This window comes from Microcaecilia unicolor, chromosome 4 (assembly GCF_901765095.1).
Source record: "Microcaecilia unicolor chromosome 4, aMicUni1.1, whole genome shotgun sequence".
NCBI lineage: Eukaryota > Metazoa > Chordata > Amphibia > Gymnophiona > Siphonopidae > Microcaecilia > Microcaecilia unicolor.
Window position 1 is genome coordinate 167,590,777 of NC_044034.1, and position 23,261 is coordinate 167,614,037.

At 44.8% G+C, this 23,261-nt stretch overlaps 1 protein-coding gene across 4 annotated transcripts in view; it reads left to right on the plus strand.

The window, feature by feature from the left end:
* LOC115468841 (para-nitrobenzyl esterase-like) overlaps positions 1–19,416 on the plus strand; it is a 56,254-nt gene extending 36,838 nt beyond the window's left edge. For all 4 annotated transcript variants that reach the window (XM_030200879.1, XM_030200881.1, XM_030200880.1 and 1 more), the window contains 7 exons: positions 6,270–6,466; positions 7,067–7,269; positions 10,123–10,181; positions 10,266–10,433; positions 10,718–10,939; positions 11,050–11,196; positions 18,960–19,416. In XM_030200879.1, the coding sequence (XP_030056739.1) occupies positions 6,270–6,466; positions 7,067–7,269; positions 10,123–10,181; positions 10,266–10,433; positions 10,718–10,939; positions 11,050–11,192 (992 nt within the window). In that variant the 3' untranslated portion in view covers positions 11,193–11,196; positions 18,960–19,416. The remainder of the gene's footprint in view (positions 1–6,269; positions 6,467–7,066; positions 7,270–10,122; positions 10,182–10,265; positions 10,434–10,717; positions 10,940–11,049; positions 11,197–18,959) is intronic.
* The last annotated feature ends 3,845 nt before the right edge of the window (positions 19,417–23,261 follow it).

Below are 23,261 nucleotides of genomic sequence, written 5' to 3' on the forward strand. Positions count from 1 at the left end.
CTAAAATCGAGTGTAGTACCGGAAGACTGGAGGGTAGCCAATGTTACTCCGATTTTTAAGAAGGGTTCCAGAGGAGATCCGGGAAATTATAGACCGGTGAGTCTGACGTCGGTGCCGGGCAAGATGGTGGAGGCTATTATTAAGAATAAAATTGCAGAGCATATACAAAAACATGGACTGATGAGACAAAGTCAGCACGGATTTAGTGAAGGGAAGTCTTGCCTCACCAATCTAATGCATTTTTTTGAGGGGGTAAGCAAACATGTGGACAATGGGGAGCCGGTTGATATTGTATATCTGGATTTTCAGAAGGCGTTTGACAAAGTGCCGCACGAAAGACTCCTGAAGAAATTGCAGAGTCATGGAATCGGAGGTAGGGTATTATTATGGATTAAGAACTGGTTGAAAGATAGGAAGCAGAGAGTAGGATTGCGTGGCCAGTATTCTCAGTGGAGGAGGGTAGTTAGTGGGGTCCCGCAGGGGTCTGTGCTGGGTCCGTTGCTTTTTAATGTATTTATAAATGACCTAGAGATGGGAATAACTAGTGAGGTAATTAAATTCGCCGATGACACAAAATTATTCAGGGTCGTCAAGTCGCAGGAGGAATGTGAACGATTACAGGAGGACCTTGCGAGACTGGGAGAATGGGCGTGCAAGTGGCAGATGAAGTTCAATGTTGACAAGTGCAAAGTGATGCATGTGGGTAAGAGGAACCCGAATTATAGCTACGTCTTGCAAGGTTCCGCGTTAGGAGTTACGGATCAAGAAAGGGATCTGGGTGTCGTCGTCGATGATACGCTGAAACCTTCTGCTCAGTGTGCTGCTGCGGCTAGGAAAGCGAATAGAATGTTGGGTGTTATTAGGAAGGGTATGGAGTCCAGGTGTGCGGATGTTATAATGCCGTTGTATCGCTCCATGGTGCGACCGCACCTGGAGTATTGTGTTCAGTACTGGTCTCCGTATCTCAAAAAAGATATAGTAGAATTGGAAAAGGTACAGCGAAGGGCGACGAAAATGATAGTGGGGATGGGACGACTTTCCTATGAAGAGAGGCTGAGAAGGCTAGGGCTTTTCAGCTTGGAGAAGAGACGGCTGAGGGGAGATATGATAGAAGTGTATAAAATAATGAGTGGAATGGATCGGGTGGATGTGAAGCGACTGTTCACGCTATCCAAAAATACTAGGACTAGAGGGCATGAGTTGAAGCTACAGTGTGGTAAATTTAAAACGAATCGTAGAAAATTTTTCTTCACCCAACGTGTAATTAGACTCTGGAATTCGTTGCCGGAGAACGTGGTACGGGCGGTTAGCTTGACGGAGTTTAAAAAGGGGTTAGATAGATTCCTAAAGGACAAGTCCATAGACCGCTATTAAATGGACTTGGAAAAATTCCGCATTTTTAGGTATAACTTGTCTGGAATGTTTTTACGTTTGGGGAGCGTGCCAGGTGCCCTTGACCTGGATTGGCCACTGTCGGTGACAGGATGCTGGGCTAGATGGACCTTTGGTCTTTCCCAGTATGGCACTACTTATGTACTTATGTACTTATGAATTAAATAAGAAAAATCCCCATTGTTATAATGTATTTTTGAAGGTCATAAATGTTTAAACCATTGCAAAGTATTTTGAAACTATTTAAGAGGTCCCGTTTTTTTTTCAGACACTGTGTTCATTCAAACAGAATGGCATCCTTACACACACCCAGGCACATTCCTACCCACTCACACTCTACTGACTTGCACACTTACTTCCCTCATGTGTAATGTGTAGATCGCAAAGCATTGCTTGGTTTTATTTTCTCGAGTAATTTTATCACCATAAATGCAGAGGCAATTTGTGTCAGTATGTGAACATAAATGAAAGTGACTCAGTACATTTGTCTGTTAGTATGTTAGCCTGTGTCTCAGGTGAGGGAGGCAGTTGGAGAATGCGTTCATGTATGTCAGTAGAAATGTATCAATGCAAGTTGAGTGAATGAGTACAAAGGATGGTTTCAATATGTGGCAGCGTAAATTAATATGCCTTGTAAGTCACATGTTTCTAATCACAGACTTGTGCACATTTTAATCATTAATCAACTGTTACTGCGAAGCATTCATACCATACATTTCTGATGAATATCGGCTTCAATTAATTGTAATCAAAAACTTTATTTTTTTTAAATTAATTTTTACAAATTCACTTGCAAATTGCAATATAGAGAGATTAAATTAAGTAAATACAATTGTATACAGGAAATTATATATCTCTTCCTTAGACCAAAAAAAAAGGGGAAAAAGAGGATATAAAAGGATATAAGGGGAGCATGTTGAGAGTAAGGAGTACCAAATAGGAAAATCAAAATATATCTAGAAATTGGCCTGACCATGTTCTCTCAAAATATCGTGATCTCAGTTTTCTCAAACCTTGGGTCCAGTGGGTGCTCTTTTTAATTCCAGAAACGATCGTAGTTGTTCTGGTTCCCAGAAAATATACTTGTTTTGCAGAAATTTTATTATACATTTACACGGATAGGCTTATAAAAATTTTGCTCCTATCAGCCTTGTTTCTTCTCTAAGCACTAGGAATTTCCGCCTTCTGTGGATTTTGTTACATCAGGATAGATCCAAACTCTGTGCCCACAAAAAGTTTTTAAAAATTCTTAAAGTACATCTTTAAAACAGAATTTAGGTCCTGTTCAAACACAAAAGAAACTATTAAAGTATGCCTCAAAGTTATTTCTGTCAATGATTCCTCTAGCAAGGCTGAAATATCTTGTAAACCTTGTACTGTTCCATACTTTTGGATCTCATTCCCTAGGCCTTCTTGCTCTACTCGATTTTGATTAGATACTGGCAGGTAGAAAGTTTTATTTAAAGGAGGGATTGCTGCTGCATGAAAATGTAAAACCTTTAGCAAATATTTCTTAAAGAAATCTGTCGAATTTATGCCCGTGGCCATCAGGAAATTTAAGATCCTAAAGTTCAAACGACGATTATAGTTCTTGATCTGTTCTAATTTACGACGTATCACAGTTACATCCACTATAGTAGCATTAGAAACAGACTTTAATGTTGTTACCTCTGTTTGTAGTTGTGTAACTTGATGTTTTTTTTGTTTCTTGCTTAATTTCTTCAATCGATAATACCAAATTGTCCATTTTGTTAACCAAATGCACCGTTTCTTGTACTGAAGTAGTAATCATTGTTGTTAGCTGTTGTAGAGCTCCCCAGATGGATTCCAAGGTTATCACCATGGGAGCACTGATTGCTTCCATTTTCTTCCCCTCCGCATCCAAGAGAGAAGCACTGCCAACTAAAGCATGATCAGCAACGACTTCTGACGCCTCTGTACTTCCCGCCTCAACTCTAATGAACGCGGGACGTGGTGGAGGGTTGAGATCTGGAGACGACAATGATGTTTCATTTCCTAGAAGGGCCAATTCTCCTTTCTCGGTTCCTTCAGCGGGAGTCTCCACTCCAATAAGAGAACCAGCTGTTGTATAACGGTCCAATGTCTGCTGGACTGGGGACGAGGTCCTGTCCGATGGCAGTCGGGCTTTTACCGTCCCTTTTCTTTTTGTGTGTGGCATTGTTCGAAGAAATTGATAAAGATAACGCCAGCAGACAAACCCTGTCCATTAACCAACATGCTTGGCCGCCATCTTGACACACCCCTCCTCAATCCCATAATCAAAAACTTTAAACTCAGAAGTAAATCAACTTGTCTGTACTGGACCTCAGCGGTGACCCATTTCACATGAAGTTACATCTCCTTGACTTACTTCCCTTGTCATCGGTCCTTTTATAAACTTTTATTCTTCATACAATGCTTAAAATTGCTCAAAATTCAACAAACAATATCATTTATTTTATTGATAGGATCCGGCACCAAGATAGACCATGTTTCGCAAATGCTGCCTCAGGGTATGGTCCTGTAGTCAATGTTCTCTCTACATGTTCAATTGTCTGCATTCACAGACAGGTGAATCATGGTGAAATAACCTCATGTGAAATGAGTTGCTTTACTTCTAAGTTTAAAGTTTTTGATTACAATTACTTGAAGCCGATATTCATCAGCAATGTATGGTATGAATACATAGCAGCAAAAGTTGATTACTGATTAAAATGGGGACAAGTCAGGGTTTATTGCAATTTGTAATATTTGTATATCCCCACTTTGAATATTCGATTGACCAAATTAGTGGATTCATGTTTCTGTGCATTAGCACAGGGTGAATTTTTCAGGATGGTTGAATATATTTTGTTTGCATCTGTGTGGTGTAACTTAAGTTATCAACAAAAGGACAGAAGGTGAGTATAACCTCCACAGGTTGCGAAGTTAAATCAGAAGAGCAAAAGGCCAGGACAGGACCAAGAGATGTACCAAGACACAATGAAAAATTAATAAATAGAACTGTATTTAAAGACCCAACACAGCCATGTTTCAGCACCTTGCCTGCATCAGGGGGTCATTAAAATGTAAATATGTAAAATCCCCATAAAGAAAGATCACCCAGTGACACTCTGGCAAAGTAGAATAAACCACTTCATTTAGTGTCAAAAGTATCACTGACAGTCTCCCCAAAGTGATTTCACAATCAGCAATCAGAATGCTTTATCTAAGCTCAAAAGGAGTAGAAATAAATAAATAATTCTTCTTTTCCAATGAACTAAAATGCATTTTACTTTCAATTGGGTATTCTGCAAAATGTTTGTGGTGTGTTCTGTTCAGCATATGACCCCTGATGCAGGCAGGGCATCCAAACATGACCATGTTGGGTCTTTTATGAGTTGGATATGTAATAAAATTGTTAACTCGCAGCTCTATTTTATTATTTATTTATTTTTTAATGTCCTCTTGGTACATCTAATGGCTCTGTCCTGGCTCATTCACCTCAGTGCAAGTTGAGCCTGTGTTAATATTTGAGTCAGGCAAGTCTGTCGGCATGTGTCACTGTGAGTGAGTTGTGTGCTTGTTAAAGTGTGTCAGTTAAGAGTGCATCTGAATCATTTTGAGCATGTGTCATACAAACACAGAAATTATTATGTGGGAGTTAGTGTACATGGGTATGTTACTGTACAGGAGTTATTGAGATTTGCACTTACGATTTTGCATAATTTTGTGGACACCAGAATGGTGGCATTAAGGCCATTGGGGAGGAGAGAGGCTTCAGTGTAGAGTGAAGCAGAGCTGGTGGAAGCATCAGGTTCTGCAGCTCGCATCTCCCCCTCCAAACTGTGGCAGTCTAGGCACCCACAGAATTCACTGAGGCCCCGATGCAGAAAGGCTTGTGGAAGAGCCATAGGCAGATGTCTTGGCTCGTGGCTTCAACTGCAAATGTAATACCTTGGCATGCAAGAAGCTAATGCGTGCAGATTTTATGTGTGGAAAACCTACAACAAATGTGGGGGAGTATTCAGGCACATACGTACAAAGTTTTGCAATAAGCGTGGCTTCTTGTGCACATGCCCAAACAAAAAGTGAAAGTGTCAGCAACACCAGCACTTGATGTTTTGAGCCTAAATATGAGCCTCACACAAATCACTTGCATATAAAATTTTTGTGACTCATATTTAGGTGCAGAAGAAGAAGCGCTAATGTGTGCTTTCCCTTTCGGTTTTGTTCCAGCACGCGCATTTGCTTGTTACTTTCTATCTGCTTGTAAAACTTGCAGAGGCTTCCTTCTGCAGGTAAAACAAGACAAAACCAACAGTTAAATTAGAAAAAATAAGAAATTCTCTCCACAAAACCTTCTACGCCATCCCGGACCTAAGCAAAAAGACTCCTGCACTGTGCCCGCGTCAAAAGTAAGTGGCATGGCACAGAATACCTAAATTAGCTCGTCAGTGTACATTTTAATACAACTTGCAGCTGTGAGTTAACATCCACGCACAAGTCCTCTCTGCATTGCTTGGTGCATACAATCCATGTTCAATCCGCAATAACCCCACAGCTAAGCCTGCGGTTGCTTTCTGCATTGGCCTCTCAGTGCTTCCACCAGTCCTGAAAGTTGGTGTATGCAAGCATGATTCAGGGTTTGCACTTGAATAATGTGGGATTAGTGCAAGTCGTGTGAATCATTGTGTAAGTGTGTGAGTATTTGTCAGTGTCTGTTATAGGAATTATTGTTTGGAAAGTGGTGTATGATGGTGTGTACATGAATCAAGAGGAAACCACTATGGTTTTGAGCCTAGATATGATTGGGACGTGTGCTTGTTTTTGTCAGCATGAAAGTATGGGTAGAACTTAAGAGCCATTTTCACCTTTTTCTGTGCTGTTAAATCCAGGAGGAACCTCTGTCTGGACTCTAATGATGTCACCACTTGCAAAAAACCTTTTCCAGCGAGCAATTGACATGAGCGGCTCCTACGTTTACACCAAGAAACTGTCCGAGACTGAGCGTGACAATCTGGTGTTCTTGCGGAAGACAAACTGCAAAGACCTTGAGTGTCTGCTTACCCTCCCTGTAGAAAAAGTCCTGAAGGTAACCCCTCTGGGGTAGTCTGGCAGGTGACCCCTGCAGTGCTGTGGTCAAAATTAATAGCATAACTGGGTTTAAAAAAGGTTTGGGCAAGGTCCTGGGGGACTGGTTAATTAATATTTATTAATGTGGCAGGTACAGAGATCTTCACCTCGTGCACTAGAGAATGAGTGGCAGAGAAGTGATCTGCTGGGGATTTCCAAGTGACCCATATTAGCCACTGTCAGAGACAGGATACTGGGCTCAGGAGCATCGCAAGCCACAAAAGAACCTTATGCAACCCCCCCCCCCCCCCCCAAGTGCTCTGTCATGCTCTGCCCTGCCCACTTTCCTGATGTCAGCAAGGAAAGCCAATGGATGGGGTGCAATTCTGGCCCCCTGGTCCATAGCTAGTTTTTTTTCCCTGCTTCTTTTGACAATCCTATAGGCAAATTCCAGAGAAAGAATCCTACAAGTAAGCACAACAGCAACAGGCAGGCAGCATAATAGAGATGTGCTGCAGACTTACAGTACATCTTTGAGTTTTGGCAGGCAGTAGATTACCAGTGGTAAGAGACTCACGTATGTTCTTCTCGCTCCCCCCCCCCCCTTTATCCTCTTCAGTCCATCCCATGGTTTGAATACCCATATTGGGCAGCTGATGACCTGACTGACCTCCCTGTGAAGAGTAGGCTGAATGGAGCGGTGGCTGTAGTAGATGGGTACGTGGTGCCAGAACCACCGCTGGAGATGTGGAAGAAGAGGACTCCTGGTTACAATGATGTTCCCTTGATGATTGGCACAACCATGCAGGAGACAGATTTTGGGTGAGGGATCTGCTTGCATTGAGGGCTGTGTGAGGTTCAGACCAGGAGAAACAGGTATCTGATGCTGTTAAACCATCCTAGCAAGGAATCAGGAGGGGTAACAATCATGCTGTATCTGATTGGCACAGTTAACAGGTTATGGGGGATGGGAAGGTACTGTTTATGCTTCTTTTTATTTATTTATTTATTTATTTTTTAATTTATCATTTTACTTAATTACAGTCACATTTATCACAGAAATTAATACAAAAAGGAAAACATTTTCTCTCAACAAAATATATTTACATAATTGTCCACAATTGGAAGATCCAAGATCAGGAAAACAAACAATCTTAAAGAAAATAAGAAAAACTCAAAATGGTTAATCTTACACTTCACATTTTCTGAGGGAGGAAGGTTAATCGGTTATTGCAGCCGGTACAGTGGTAACTGAAGGAAGTTGCTGCAGAGGATTCTTCATCTGTTTCCACAAACTCTATAATTTCTTAGGTTCAAACAAATAAGTAATAAGAAAAATAAAACACTTACAAAGGAATCGTGCTAGGAAGGTCCCACCTGGGGCAATGATTCCTGGCTGAAAAGCCAAGACTTCACACCTCCCAGTCTGCGATTCCCTTGATGTGTCAGGAAATATATTCATCTTTGAACCCAAAAAACTATCAACCATATATCGGAAATACAATTTCAAAACGTCGTTCCTATCTAATCAAAGACGAAAGTCACTAATAATATAACTATCTATAACTTCTGACTTTTCCAAAATGTCAGTTAAACACATCTCTTTTCTCTGAAAGAAGATTTTAAAGGAAATATAATTTTAGTCACCAAAAGGTGGCTATCAGAAGGTATTAGCAAAGTATCAGAGAAATATTTCTTCAAGAATTCAGTAGCTAATATATAGGATATTATAGGTAAATTTATCATTCTTAAGTTATTTTCCCTTAATTGGTTCTCCAGAAATTCCAGTTTTTACAAGAAAAATAACTATTCTTCATTACCAAATTATCTAATTTTCATAGAGAAGCCATTTCCGTAATCAAAGTCTCTTTTTATATCTTGGTCTTCCACTTTGTTAGATAAGTATTAATATAAATTCTTTAACTCACATAATGAAAAATTTTAAACATCTGAAGAAGACAGTTATTCACATTCTGCTGCAGTTCCTATAGTATGTCCTTTATGACATTATTGGCTTCACCAAGTCCAATTTCTCCACAGAAACCACTCCAGATATCTTCGGGGGGAAGAGCTCACTCTCCAATCCCCCAGTTGGTTTATTATCCAGAGTCGATGCTGCACCAGGACCTCCTCAGGTCATATGAAAATCCTAACCCACTTCGGGCGTTTCCATTATTGACCTCCATAGCGAAGCATTACTATTTCCGGGTCTTGGAGGGGTCGTGCCAACAGGGGGACTCAAAGTCACTCCCTCCACTGAGATTCGGCAATAAAGCCTTGCTGTTCCCCGAAGCAAGAACCGATATCCCCGACGTTATGACCCCGAATCTCTCCAAAATAGACTGAGAAGTGGTGGGAACCCCAGCCGTGTTCGAGGAGGACAGCACCACGGCTTTGCCTTTTCTCTTCCCCATTCTCTGGGGAGCGCACCTTCTTCTTCAGGCATTCTGGTGTAAAACGGGAACTCAACTAGCGTACGTCCTCCCTCAACGCCATCTTGGATCCTCCAGGTTGGGACACTCTTTGTCTGGTTTCTCCTCAGAGGCCTGTCTGATATGGGTAACCCTACAGCATAGCCCTCTGAGTCATTGAAACGTGGAAGCCCCTCCACCACTTGCAAGGTGGTGTCCCTTCGGAGGGGTTTTATCTTTTTTTTTGTTTTGTTTTTTGTTATATTTGTACCCCGTGCTTTCCCACTCATGGCAGGCTCAATGCGGCTTACTTGGGGCAATGAAGGGTTAAGTGACTTGCCCAGAGTCACAAGGAACTGCCTGTGCCTGAAGTGGGAATCGAACTCAGTTCCTCAGTTCCCCAGGACCAAACTCCACCACCCTAACCACTAGGCCACTCCTCCACTCCAGCTTATGCTTCTTTTTAAAATCATAGCTAGGAAATTCCTAACCATGTGGGGAAGGGGAGCAGCAGTAACATGTTAGGACTTAGTGACAGGTTCTTCATTGCTTCTGTATAATCAAAATCATTGTAACTGGACATTGCTGTGAGGAGGAAGCTCACACTGACAAGGCACTGTTGGGAGGAAGCTTAAGCTGTAACCACAATATTTTTATTTTGTTTCGATTCCCAAATCATTTACGGAAATTTCTTATCCTTTTTTTGTATTTGGAGGACGATATTGTAACTAGTGCACAGCTTTCAACAATAGAGCACACATGCACGCACTGTTCATGGCTACAGTACACTATTTGCAAAGAGTGCATACTATTGGAGAATAGTGCACACAGGAGTACACCTTATTCATGAATAATGCACACTATTCGTGAATATGCCAAAAGAAATGCACCTTGTTCATGAATAATACACACACTTTCCAAAGAATGCACACTATTCATGGCTATGGAACACTATTTGCAAAGAGTGCACACTGTTGGAGAATAGCATAAACTCTTCCAACAGTATGTGCCTTATTCATGAACAATAAACACTCTGTCTGAAGAATGCACACTAATTACAACCTGTAATTTAACTTTTTTCGCTATCATTTAGGTCAAAAAGATGACATGGAAATTGTAATTTCAAATGATTGTACATCCCTAGTGCTGGAGGCCCAGCTGGCACAGATAGGGCACCGCTGTGTTTAACTCAGAGCTGCTTAGATTTAAGTGTCTTGCCCGAGTCCAAAATGTTCTGATTTTCCATTTGTTTTCTATTTCCCAGCCCCGTGTATCCCAACATTTCTTCCTGGACTGTAGAGGATTATGAATGGAAGGTGAAAAGTAAGCTTTCTAAATGCTTTTGTTCCTCTGGAGGCTGCACAGCTACATCCTCTGCTAACTGTATGGTATCTGTCCCCTCTGCAGCAATCCTGGACACATTTGGGGGGAACCTTTCCTATGATGCCCTTCATCTCTACCCTATCTCCGATTTCTGTAACCAGCCAGAGCGCTGTGTGGAGAAGGCATACGTGACGATGGTGTCAGACTTGAGGGCCACCTGTCCTAACAATGAGCTCGCCAAAGTTGCCGCAGGTACAATGAAAAGAGCAGATTTTTGTTCTATGACTATCATTTCAAAGAAAGAAACTGTAGTTTCTCTGGAACTGACATTGTTCTCAACCACCCATCCTTTTCTATTTGTGTTTTAGGCAGAAGGTTAGGGCAAGTTACTGGAGCATTTTCAGTATTTTAGATATTACTGTAGTGCTAGGGCAGTCATTAGAAGTGCTGCTCTGCTCTTAGAGCAGTCAGTGGCTATTCATGACTTTTTTTGCACTGCAAGTCAGACACCTCACTGCTCTTTTCTGTTTACACAGACGCATTGTCCAGCCCCGTCTATCGTTACATTATAACGTACACACCTTCACGAGCTGCCTCGAGTTCAGACTTCTTACCCTTCAATAGCTGGTTTGCATTTCACCTGCTGGACACCTTTGGGTTCTTTGGAAGTCTGGATTTGGTCTTGGGAGTTACCACAAAATCTGATCGAGACTTTGAGAGACTTATTCAGAAGCACCTGGTACATTTTGCAAAGCATGGTAGGTCCCGCCATGACTCCTGACAGAGTGTATTATGCAGTGTCTGAGGAGTTTCCGGAAAGGTCACCTTCTTCCTAAATATAAACTGAAGCAAACTCTTATTCCTGCAGGAGAGATGGAGGGTGTGTGGCCGCAATATCCAGAGGGTATTGTCTTGCTATCCAGCTCTATGTCTGTTATCACCAACTACCACCCAGAACGCTGTGCGCTGTGGAAAAACAATGGCCTCTATGAATACGCCTGGGTCAATTAAACAGGTAGAACCAACGTGGCTATTCCATACTTATTTGCTTCATTCACTGCTAATTTTTGTTTGCTTATTTACTTTCAGTGTAATCTGGTATGTTTTATTATTAGAGGAGGATGTTTTATCTGTTTTCTATGTATTTGTGGCTGAATTTATTCTCTGGGAAAAGATGACTAAAGAACCAGAAACAAAAAAATGAGGTTTTAATGAATTCTGTTAGTGCAAACAAGTTGTCATGCAACAGTTCAAACCCCATCCTTTTATGTGAAAAAATAAAAAAGTTACAGATGTTCAAATGTAACTTTTTCAGACTGCTTATGGACCCATGACAAGAAAATTCAGCCATTCTCAACATTTTGGATGTGTTACTTTTGTCACCTTTGCCCAGAGATTGTCACATATCGTTGCTATGAACTTTTGGAATCCGCTTTGAACTAAATGATAAAGTGGATTCTCCGAGGACAAGCAGGCTGCTTATTCTCACGTGTGGGTCGATGTCCGCATCGGCCCAGGAATCTGCATTTTGCTACAGCAAAAACAAGCTTTGTCAGAGTCTTCTGGCGCGCATACACAGACTGACTTCTCGCCTGCCACAAGAGCATGTACCTCAGTTTTTCTTTTTCCGCAACGAGGTGCGGCAGGTCCCTCCTGTGTTCCTCATTAAGGCCCGGGAAAAGAGTCTTCTTTTTTCATGAGTTTTTTCATTTTTTTTCTTGCTTGGTTTACAAAAAATAAAAAGTATAAACCTTAGTTTCCCTCTTAGTCCCTTTTCTTCCCGATTTTAAGTTATCTTTGTTTTTTTTCGACGCAGACGGCCTATAGGCTGCATGGGCGGGTTTCTTCCTTTTTTTGTGCCCTTCCTTTTTGGCACAATCGCATCTTTTGATTTCGCCGAGGCCGTTTTTCCTTCCATATCATCGAAGATACCCAGCGGCTTCAAACATTGTACTCAGTGCAACCAGACCATCTCAGGTACCGATACCCATTCCTGGTGTATCCAGTGGCTTGGGCCCGACCACAGCCCAGCTGCTTGTAATCTGTGTCTTCGTATGAAGAAACGGACCCAAGTGGCTCCAGAAGCCCAATGAGAAAAACATTTTGGGGCTCAGTCTGGTCCTTTGACGTTGGCATCGTCAAAAGTACTGAGGTCGTCGGCGTCGAAATCAAGGGATGCATTGACGTCAGGAGCAGAGGTAATGGCTGCCGAGACACCAAGTCGAGCTGGGAGCAGTGAGGCATCAAGTGGGTCTCCACCTGTCCCGAGGCCTCCCACTATGCAGGCCCCCCGGGACCGACCATCGTCAGACCCGACCCCGAGGAGACGTGAGGATTCCACATAGTCCTTGTCGATACTGAGGAGTCTCAATGACGGGCATCGAGCGAAGGCAAAGAAGCACCGTCATCAATCTCCTTCTACACACGGTGCCGGGTGCTCTGGGGTGTCGACAGATTCGACACCTGGAAAGCGTCGGCGCCGAGAGGATCGTTCTCCCTCTATACAGAAGGTGCCGATGCGCCAGTCTCCTAGCAGCCCAATGCCTGCACCTGAGCCTCAGCAGATTCTGCTACCAGTTGTTCCACCAACCCCGCAGCCTTCTCCGATGGCGTCTCTCGATGAGCGCATCCGGGCCCTGCTTCCAGAGCGTCTGGAAGGACTGCTGCATCAGTCTGCTTCGGTGTTGGGGGTGCTTGCGCCTTCCGTACCATCTGTTGCAGTAGCGTCTGGCCCTTCACCTGTGGTGAAGTCCCCATCCTCAGTGCCAGCTGCCACCCAGGTCGACTCGCCTTCGATGTCAGTGGAGGAAGCTTCGCCGCAGTCCAGGTGGGCGTTGGCCTCTCGACATCGCCATCGAGGACATCGATCCTCAGTGTTGAGGCAGGTTCAGTCTTGGAGTGCCCTGAGAGAGGTATTAACCAATAGTGAAAAGGAGCGTTCATGGGAGTCAGAGGAATATCCCAGATACTTTTTTTCTGATGAGTCGTAAGGGATTCCTTCTCAACCTTCCCCTCCACCTGAAAGAAGACTGTCTCCTCCTGAGAGTCTTTCCTTTACATCTTTTGTCCAGTAAATGGCTATGGCTATTCCATTCCCTATGGACTTTGAGGATGCTCGAGGTCCTGGACTATCCTTCTCCACGTAAGGAGGCAGTGATGGCTCCTCTACATAAGGTACTGAAGGAAGTCCTTATGCAGAACTGGTCATTCACTCTGTCTGGCCCCGTGATCCCCAAAAAAGCTGATTCCCAGTATCGGATCCACGGTGAACCTGGGTTGATGAGGTCTCAGTTACCCCACAATTCCATGGTGGTGGACTCCACCCTCAAAAGAGCCAACAGTACTAGAGACTATGCCTTGGCACCCCCAGGCAGAGAAGCTAGGACCTTGGACTCTTTTGGGAGGAAGACGTATCAGGCCGCTATTCTCGCTGCCTGTATCCAGTCCTACCAACAACGAGCATACACTTGCATAACTCTGTGAGGCAGCTGTGTAGCTTGGTCGATGCTCTCCCTCTGGAGCAGGCCGAGCCTTTTCGCCAGGTGGTCAAGCAGCAGAAGGCGTGTCGTAAGTTCCTGGCCAGGGGCGCTTACGACTCTTTTGATGTGGCATCCAGAATCGCTGCTGAAGGTATAGTGATGCGCAGACTCTCATAGCTGCGTGTCTCTGACCTGGATCATTCTGTCCAGCATTGGATGGTGGATGTACCTTGCCGGGGGGGGGGGGGGGGGGACGACAACCTTTTTGGTGAGAAAGTAGAGGATCTTGTTGATCAGATCAAGAAGCATAATGATGCTATGGATTCTCTCTCCCACTGGGCACCTTCTGCTACAACCTCCTCATCTAGGAGGTATTTTGGGGGAAGAGGAGTGCTCCCTATTCCTATGCTAGGCGTAGGTACACTCCAGCTTCCCGACAGCCTACCCAGGCTCAGTCCCAGCATTCTCGTTCTTGTCAACAGCGTGTGCCTAAGGCCTCTGCTGCTCCCCAGCAAAAGCAAGGGACGGGCTTTTGACTGACTCCAGTTAAGCATAGCCGCAGTAAAAGTGTCCGTGCCGGATGACTTGCTGGTAGGGGGAGGTTAATATTTTTTCACTAAAGGTGGCCTCCTGTAACCTCCGACTGGTGGGTTCTTCAAATAGTCCGGTTAGGATACACCTTCAATACACTCCAAACCTCCAAATTGCCCACCGGGAGCTCATTCTTACAGCTTCTAGCACAAGCAGGTACTTGCAGAGGAACTCTCCGCCCTTCTAAAGGCCCATGCAGTTGAACCCGTTCCACCAGGGGAAGAAGGGCTGGGATTCTATTCCAGGTACTTCTTTGTACAAAAGAAAACAGGGGAGGGTTGCATCCCATCCTAGACCTAAGGGCCCTGAAAAAATTCCTACTCCAAGAAAAGTTCAGGATGGTTTCCCTAGGCACCCTTCTTCCCATGATTCAGGAAAATGACTGGTTGTGCTCTCTGGACTTAAAGGATGCTTACACTCACATCCCAATACTTCCAGCTCACAGGAAGTATCTTTGGTTTTGGCTGGGAACACCGTGTACTGCCATTTGGCCTGGCATCTGTTCCGAGAGTGTTTACAAAATGTCTGGCGGTAGTTGCAGCGTCGCTACGCAGACTGGGAATGCACGTGTTTCCTTATCTCGACCATTCACTGGTGAAGAGCACCTCAAAGGACGGGTGCTCTGGAGTCCATGCGAATGACAATTCAGGTGCTGGAGCTACTTGGGTTTGTAATAACTCCAAGTCCCATCTCTCTCCTGTTCAAAAATTAGAGTTCATTGGGGCATTGCTGGATATGAAGACAGCTCGAGCTTATCTCCCCAAGACAAGAGCAGACAACCTTCTGTCCATGGTGACCTTCGTTCGAGCATCTCAGCAGATCACAGCTTGGCAGATGTTGAGACTTCTGGGGCACATGGCCTCCATAGTTCATGTAACTCCCATGGCACATCTTCATATGAGATCAGCTCAATGGACCCTAGCTTCCCAGTGGTATCAAGCTGCGGGGGATCCAAAGGATGTGATCCAACTGTCCACCGAATTTTGGAATTCTCTTCAGTAGTGGATGATCTGATCCAATTTGACCTGGGACTACCATTCCAAATTCCTCAGCCACAAAAAGTGCTGACGATGGATGCATCCCTCCTGGAGTGGGGAGCTCATGTAGATGGACTTCACACTCAGGGAGCCTGGTCCTTTCAGGAAAAAGGTCTTCAGATCAACCTCCTGGAATTACAAGTAATCTGGAATGCTCTGAAGGCTTTCAGAGATTGGCTGTCCAACCAAATTATGATTCAGACAGTCAATCAGGTTGCAATGTACTACACCAACAAGCAGGAGGGCACCGAATCTCGCCCACTGTGTCAGGAAGCCATCCAGATGTGGCTTTGGGCACGCCGTCATGACATGTTTCTGCAAGCCACTTATCTGGCAGGTGTAAACAACAGTCTGGCTGACAGGCTGAGCAGGGTAATGCAACCTCACGAGTGATCACTGAACATGGGCGTACTGCAAGATCTTCTGAGCATGGGGCACCCCCTCAGTGGTTGTTTTTGCTACTCAGATCAATCATAAAGTCCCTCAGTTCTGTTCCAGGCTTCATGCCCACGACAGACTAGCGTCAGATACCTTTCTCCTTCATTGGGGAACAGACCTTCTGTATGCATATCCTCCCATACCTCTAATAGGGAAGACTTTGCTGAAACTCAAGCAAGATCGTGGAACCATGATCCTGATTGCTCCCTATTGGCAGTGCAAGATTTGGTTCCCTCTTCTTCTGGAGTTGTCCTCCGAGGAACTGTGAAGATTGGAGTGTTTTCCAACTCTCATCACTCAGAACAAGGGGTCGCTTCTACATCCCAACCTCCAGTCTCTGGCTCTCACGGCCTGGATGTTGACAGTTTAGAATTCACCTCCTCAGGTCTTTCAGAGGGTGTTTCCCGAGTCTTGCTTGCTTACAGGAAAGATTCCATGAAGAGGTGTTACTCTTTCAAATGGAGGAGGTTTGCCGTCTGGTATGACAGCAAGGCCCTAGATCCTCTCTCTTATCCTACACAAATCCTGCTTGAATACCTTCTACACTTGTCAGAGTCTGGTCTCAAGACCAACTCCGTAAGGGTTCACCTCAGTGCAATTAGTGCTTATCATCAGCGTGTAGAAGGTAAGCCGATCTCTGGACAGCCTTTAGTTGTTCGCTTCATGAGAGGTTTGCTTTTGTCAAAGCCACCTGACAAACCTCCGCCAGTGTCAGGGGATCTCAATGTCATTCTCACCTAGCTGATGAAAGCTCCCTTTGAGCCACTGAATTCCTGCCATCTGAAGTACTTGACCTGGAAGGTCATTTTCTTGGTGGCTGTTACTTCAGCTCATAGGGTCAGTGAGCTTCAGGCCTTGGTAGTGCATGCACCTTGTATCAAGTTTCATCACAACAAAGTAGTCCTCCAAACGCACCCTAAGTTCCAGCCGAAGGCGGTGTCGGAGTTCCATCTGAACCAGTCCATTGTCTTGCCAACACTTTTTTCCCATCCCCATGCCCACCCTGGCGAAAGCAGCTTGCACACCTTGGACTGCAAGAGAGCATTGGCCTTTTACATGGAGCGGACAAAGCCCTTCAGACAGTCCACCCAGTTCTTTGTTTCTTTCGATCCCAACAGGAGGGGAGTCGCCATTGGAAAATGCACAATCTCCAGTTGGCTAGCAGATTGCTTTTCCTTCACTTATGCACAAGCTGGGCTGACTCTGGAGGGCCATGTCACGGCTCATAATGGTGGCTGCGTCAGTGGCTCACTTAAAATCAGCCTCCATTGAAGAGATTTGCAAGGCTGCAACATGGTCATCAGTCCACACATTCACATCTCACTACTGCCTTTAGCAGGATACCCAATGCAACAGTCGGTTTGGGCAGTCAGTGCTGCAGAATCTGTTTGGGGTTTAGAATCCATCTCCATCCCCCTAGGCCCATTTTATTCTGTTCCAGGCTGCACTCTCAGCTAGCTGTATATAGTTTCAGGTTAACCTATGTTATGTCCTCGCTGTTGCGAGGCCCAGTTGACCAATGTTTATTGTTTTGAGTGAGCCTGGATGCTAGGGATACCCCACATGTGAGAATAAGCAGCCTGCTTGTCCTTGGAGAAAGCGAAGATACTTACCTGTAGCAGGTATTCTCCGAGGACAGCAGGCTGATTATTCTCACAAACCCTCCCACCTCCCCTTTTGGAGTTGTCATTGTTATTTCTTATACTGTTTGATTTAACTGAGGTATGCGCTTGTGTGGCAGGCGGAATGTCAGTCCACGCATGCGTGGTGCTCGCTGCACGCGTGCCAGAAAACTGTGGCAAAAAAGTTATGTTTTTGCTCTTGCAAAATGCCAATTCCCGGGCCAACGCAGACGTCGACCCACATGTGAGAATAATCAGCCTGCTGTCCTCGGAGAATACCTGCTTCAGGTAAGTATCTTTGTTATATAAGTGTTGAATGTTGGTAGAGAGTCCAAGGTTCATGCAGAGGCAGCATGTGTGGGAGGATGCACATATGACAGAGGGCAGCCTACTCCAGATTCATTGCCAGGGAGTGTGGTAAAAGCAGCAGGGTTTAAAAAAGATTTGGATAATTTCCTAAAAGAAAAGTCCATAAGCCATTATTAAAGTGGACTTGGGAAAATCCACTAATTTCTAGGCTAAGCAGCATAAAATCTGCTTTACTCTTTTGGTATATTGCCAGGTATTTGTGACCTGGATTGGACGCTGTTGGAAACAGGACACTGAACTTGATGGACCATCTGTCCCAGTATGGCAGAGCTTATATGACTTTCTGAGCTGCACTATTCCATATCTATGCCAGGCCAGAGCTATAGCAAGTCAAGTCTCTTGGATCTGGTTTCATTCAAGCGAATAGGCATTACCTATTCAAGAAGACCAACACATTTGGGCTTTCCATCCACAGAAATACCATACTCTAGCCTACTCCAAGGCTTCTCAAATGCATTTATTCTCTACTTATATGTTCAAGACTGTCACTCCCGTTTTGCCTAGCAACCCACCCCAGGCATGCCGTTCAAACTCTGGGTCTCCTGTGGCTACTTTTATTTGACATACCAAGCAACTGTCTGGTTGTGCAGAGTCTATGGATGTTTTATTTGTCTCTGTCTGGTTTTCAAAACACTTCCCCTTCATCATCTACTCTCATTCACATCACCTCGTACCAGATGCAATGTGACCCACAATGTTCCCATTAATTTACTCCTTTAATTTTCCTAATAGGACTCATGCCCTGTGGTTGTGCCTCTTTGACACCTCCCAGTATTGCCCTTATCTAACCTTGGCCTTCTACCACAGCATTCTTCATGGGCTATAAAGCCTAAATACACGTCTCTATATAACACACCTTCACTGTCCTAGATTTAGGAGTCACCAGTTTGTAGCTGACTCATTCTGCTTGTCCATGAAGAAAGTGAAGTTACTTACCTGTAATAGAAGCTCTCTATGGACAGCAGAATGTCAGTCATACAAACCCACCCACCTTTCCCTTTATCGTGAATCTGCGAACTGCAGAAAGCACTGAAGTGGAAATGAGTAGTTTAGTTTGGGGAGTAGGGGGTGGGAATAGCTGGCACATACTCAGAAATGCCCTCTAGGTTTTCTGAGCTCAACACCTAATTCATCCATTGTACTCAAAGATGGCATCATCAGTATATGTGGCTGACATCCTGCTGTCCACAGAGAACCCTCATTACAAACGATAACCTCTCTACATCCTTTGTATTCCAACAGGTTGAAGCTGCTTTCAGATTTAGACATCAGGTTCCAGACCCTGTATTACATTACCTCTGAAGCTGAACTGGTCTGCAGAGTCAAAGATGCTGGGTTAGACAATGAATACGTCACAACATTACAAGCTTCATGACTGAGAGGCAGCATGCCACAATTTTAAATACGTTTGATGACTATTCAGTACAGATTCCTTAAAGTCAACCCTGTTTGAAGCTGTCTGAAGGCTGGAGTTATGCACGCTTCAGCTAGCTACTATCCTAATCCTGTACAGCACTTCTGGATTCCTCTTGGTGCTGGAATGTGGAATCTAAGAAACAGCAGCTAGGTGGTAAAACAAGAAAAATTAATGGGGCTGTTTTGAGTTTCTTTCCTGAATGATATCACTCCTTAGAGTTGCTTTTTTTTTTTTAGCTGGTGATGATGTGCATAACCCAGGGGTGTGCTGGTAAATTTTTAACAACAGGCTCTTTCTCCGGACGTAGCCAGCTCTGCAGTTGGAAGGGCCAGGGGTGGCCGGGGGGGGGGGGGGGGGGACAACACTTGCCTATCTCTCCTCCCTCCCTTCGTGCGGGCACGCTAGGCATACCTTTGCTGGCAGCCAATAAATGGACTGCCACCACTCCCAACGTCTTGCTCTGAGCAGCATGCTGGAACTTCTCTTACATGCTCGAGAAGTCCCAGCCTGCTGCCCAGAGCTGGAAACAAGGAGCGGGGAGCAGCAGTAGTCTATTTACTTGGCTGGCAGGGCTCAGCATCCCCACCAGCAAAATAAAAGATAATTCAGCAGGGGACCCAAGCCCACATTTTGGGAGTCAGTTGTTAAAGTAGCCATGGAGGGCCCTACTTTAACAACCGGCTCCCAAAATTCTTAGAAACTTAACAACCGGCTCTTGCGAGCCTGTGAGAGCCTGCTCCAGCACACCACTGTGCATACCACAGTAATGACAACTCTATGATGCATCACCATTATTAGTTCTACTGGACTGTAGCATAATGGAATCTTTTTCTTTTCTAAAGACCAGTGGCATACCTAGCGAGGTTGACACCCGGGGCTGGTAATTTTTTAACACCCCCCTCCAAAATCCAGTACTAGGCATACCGAGAATACAAAATACTCAGGACCTATAGAGTAATTCTACCATACCATAAGCAGTAATTTCTATGAGTCACAAGGAAAAGGAAAGCATCTTAAACACTGCTGTGAGCACTAGAACATCAATTCACCAGACAGAATAGTACAGATCCTGCACAGTCAATGCCAACTGAAAGTCATGTCTTTTTCACAAACACAGATACACCCTAATCCACTATAGAATAAGTAATCATAAACTTTCTATTTAGACAAAAATTAAACTGAACCCCCAAGATGCCAGACTCTGCATACAATGCAACACCACAGAAACAGAAAATGTCCCCTAGTACTGTGCAAAATATAAAGACAGCAGATGTAAATTTGAAAAAAAAAAAACCCAACAAATACCAATCACCACTTTAAAATTAAGAAATAGAAATAAAACAAATATAGAAAATAAAATAATACCATTTTATTGGACTAATGCTTTCAGAGGCCAAAACCTTCTCCTCAGGTCAATACAGTATAGTGCTGTTACAGTTTCCTATCCTGACCTGAGGAAGGGGGTTTTGTTCTCTGAAAGTTATTCAAAATGTATTAAAATTAGTCCAATAAAAAGATTACCTTATTTACATGTTCTATTTATAAACATTCATTCATAAAGCTACAATACTACTTTATCCTAAAGCATAAAAATAAAAGTATATATTTTATTTACAGTTTGTTGTCTCTGGTTTCTGTTTTCCTCATCTTCTTTTCACTGATTTCCTTCCATCCAGCATCTGTCTTCGCTCTCTCTCTCTCTCTCTCTGCCATCCAGTGTCTGTCCTCTCTGCTGTTCCCTCCATCCACATCTGCCCTCTATCTCTGCCCCTGCACCTTCCATCCACATCTGCCCTCTATCTTTGCCCCTTCCATCCACCATCTGCCCGTCTGTCCTCTCTTTCTTCCCCTTCCATCCACTGTCTGCCCTCTATCTCTGCCCCTTCCATCCACCGTCTGCCCCTGTCTGTCCTCTCTCTCTCTCCCCCTTCCATCCAGTCTGCCCTTTCTCTCTGCCCCTTCAATCCACTGTCTGCCCTCCCTCTCCCATCCATCCAGGGTCTGCCCTCCCTCTTGCTCCTCCTTCCATCCAGGATCTGTCCCCTCTCTCTCTGCCCCCAGTTCCAGCCCCATTATCCCACCTGCCCCTAGTTCCAGCCCTAGTCCACATCTCCCACCTGTCCCCCCTTTTCAGCCCCACTATCCCACCAGTCCCCAGTTTCAGCCCCAGCCCTTTTCTACCACCAGTCCCAAGCTTCAGCCCCCAGCCACTTCTCCCTGTCCCCTTTTCAGCCCCCAGTTTCAGCCCCTGCCCCTTTTCAGCCCCCAGTACTAGCCCCCTTATCCCACCTACCCTCCTTTTCAGCCCACAGTTCCAGTCCCCTTCATCCACATGCCTTACATTAGGGCCTCCCTTTTCAGCCCCAGACCCATTCTCCCACCTGCCCCAGGCATGGCCCCATTCTCTCTCCTGCCCCCTTCTCAGACCCCAGTTCCAGCTTCAGGCCCCTTCTCCCATCTGAGCACCCCCTCCCTGACCCAGTCCCCACCTGCCTACCCTCAGCTCTGTGGACAGAAGACAGCCCTCTTCTCCTGCCACCTGGCACCCTGCCTCACGGAAATAGGAAGTTACATCAGAGGAGGGCGGGACACAGTGAGAGAAGGCCCAACGAGGCGATTTGCTTCTTTTACACCCAGAGCAGATGCGAGGTGCTGCACCGCTGCTTTGCAGATTTTTTTTTTTTAAGGCAGGGTGCCAGTGGCAGGAGAAGAGGGCTGTCATCTGTCTACGGAGCTGAGGGTAGGCAGGTGGGGACTGCGGCACCCAGCGGCCTTTGGGTGGGAGGCAGCAGCGGGAGTGGAGCACCCCCCCACACACCTGCTGACACCCAGGGCGGACCACCCCGCCCTTGGTATGCCACTGCTAAAGACTACTCTGTTGACCCTGGCTGCTGGGATGAGGTTCCACAGGGATCAGTACTTTTTGTTTCACATTTATGTGCTGTCTTTGTGGAATACCCAGGGAGTTTTATCTATTTGCTGATGATATCCAAAATTTTTGTTCATGGCAAGGACATTGCAATCAATCTGTGAGGCTGCATACCACAGTGTACACCACCTAGCATTTAAGCATATTGCCAAGATTAAAGGCCCTCTGTGGGCTGCCTATGGAATACTACATTCAATTTAAGCTGATTTTATCTATTTTCAAGATTTTAAATAAGTTGGTCCCTAGCTACCTATGCAATAAAGAGGGAGAATATATGTCAAATTGCTAGCTCTGTTTGACAGGAAACCGTTAATAGTCTCAGGCCAAAGGAAAAGTTATTGTGCAGAGTTTATGAATGTTTTACTTGCCTCTGTTTGGTTTTCAGAATACTTCCCTTTCATCACCTACTCTCATTCACATCACCTAGTACCAGATGCAATGTGACCCACAATGTTCCCATTAATTTCCTCCTTTCATTTTCCTAATAGGACTTATGCCGTTGGGTGGTGCCGCTTTGAGACCTCCCATCATTGTTTTTATCTAACCTTAGACTACACCTTCTACCACAGCATTCTTCATGGGCTATAAAGCCTGAATACATATTGTCTCTATGTAACACACCTTCACTGTCCTAGATTTTGGAGTCACCAGTGTGTAGCTGACACATTCTGCTTGATCATGAAGAAAGTAAAAGTTACTTACCTGTAATGGAAGCTTTCCATGGACAGCACAATGTCAGCCACACTAACCCACCCACCTTTCCCTTTATCATGAAGGAACCAACAACTGGAGAAAGTACTGAAGTGGAAGTGGGTGGTTTTGGTGGAGGACGTAGGGGGCAGGAATAGCTGGCACATACTCAGAAAGGCCCTCTAGATTTTCTGAGCTCAAGAGCTAATCCATTGACGGCACTCAAAGATGGCATCATCAGTAAATAGCTGACTGACTTATCCTGCTGTCCACAGAGAACCCCCCGATTACAGATGATAACCTCTCTACATCCTTTGTATTCCAACTGGCTGAAGCTGCTTTCGGGATCCAGACCCTGTATTACATTACCTCTGAAGCTGAACTGGTCTGCAGAGTCAAAGAAGCTGGGGTAGATAATGAAAACATCAGAACACTGCAAGATTCATGACTGAGAGGCAGCATACCACACCTATAAATATATTTCCTTAGCATCAGCAGCAGATGAATC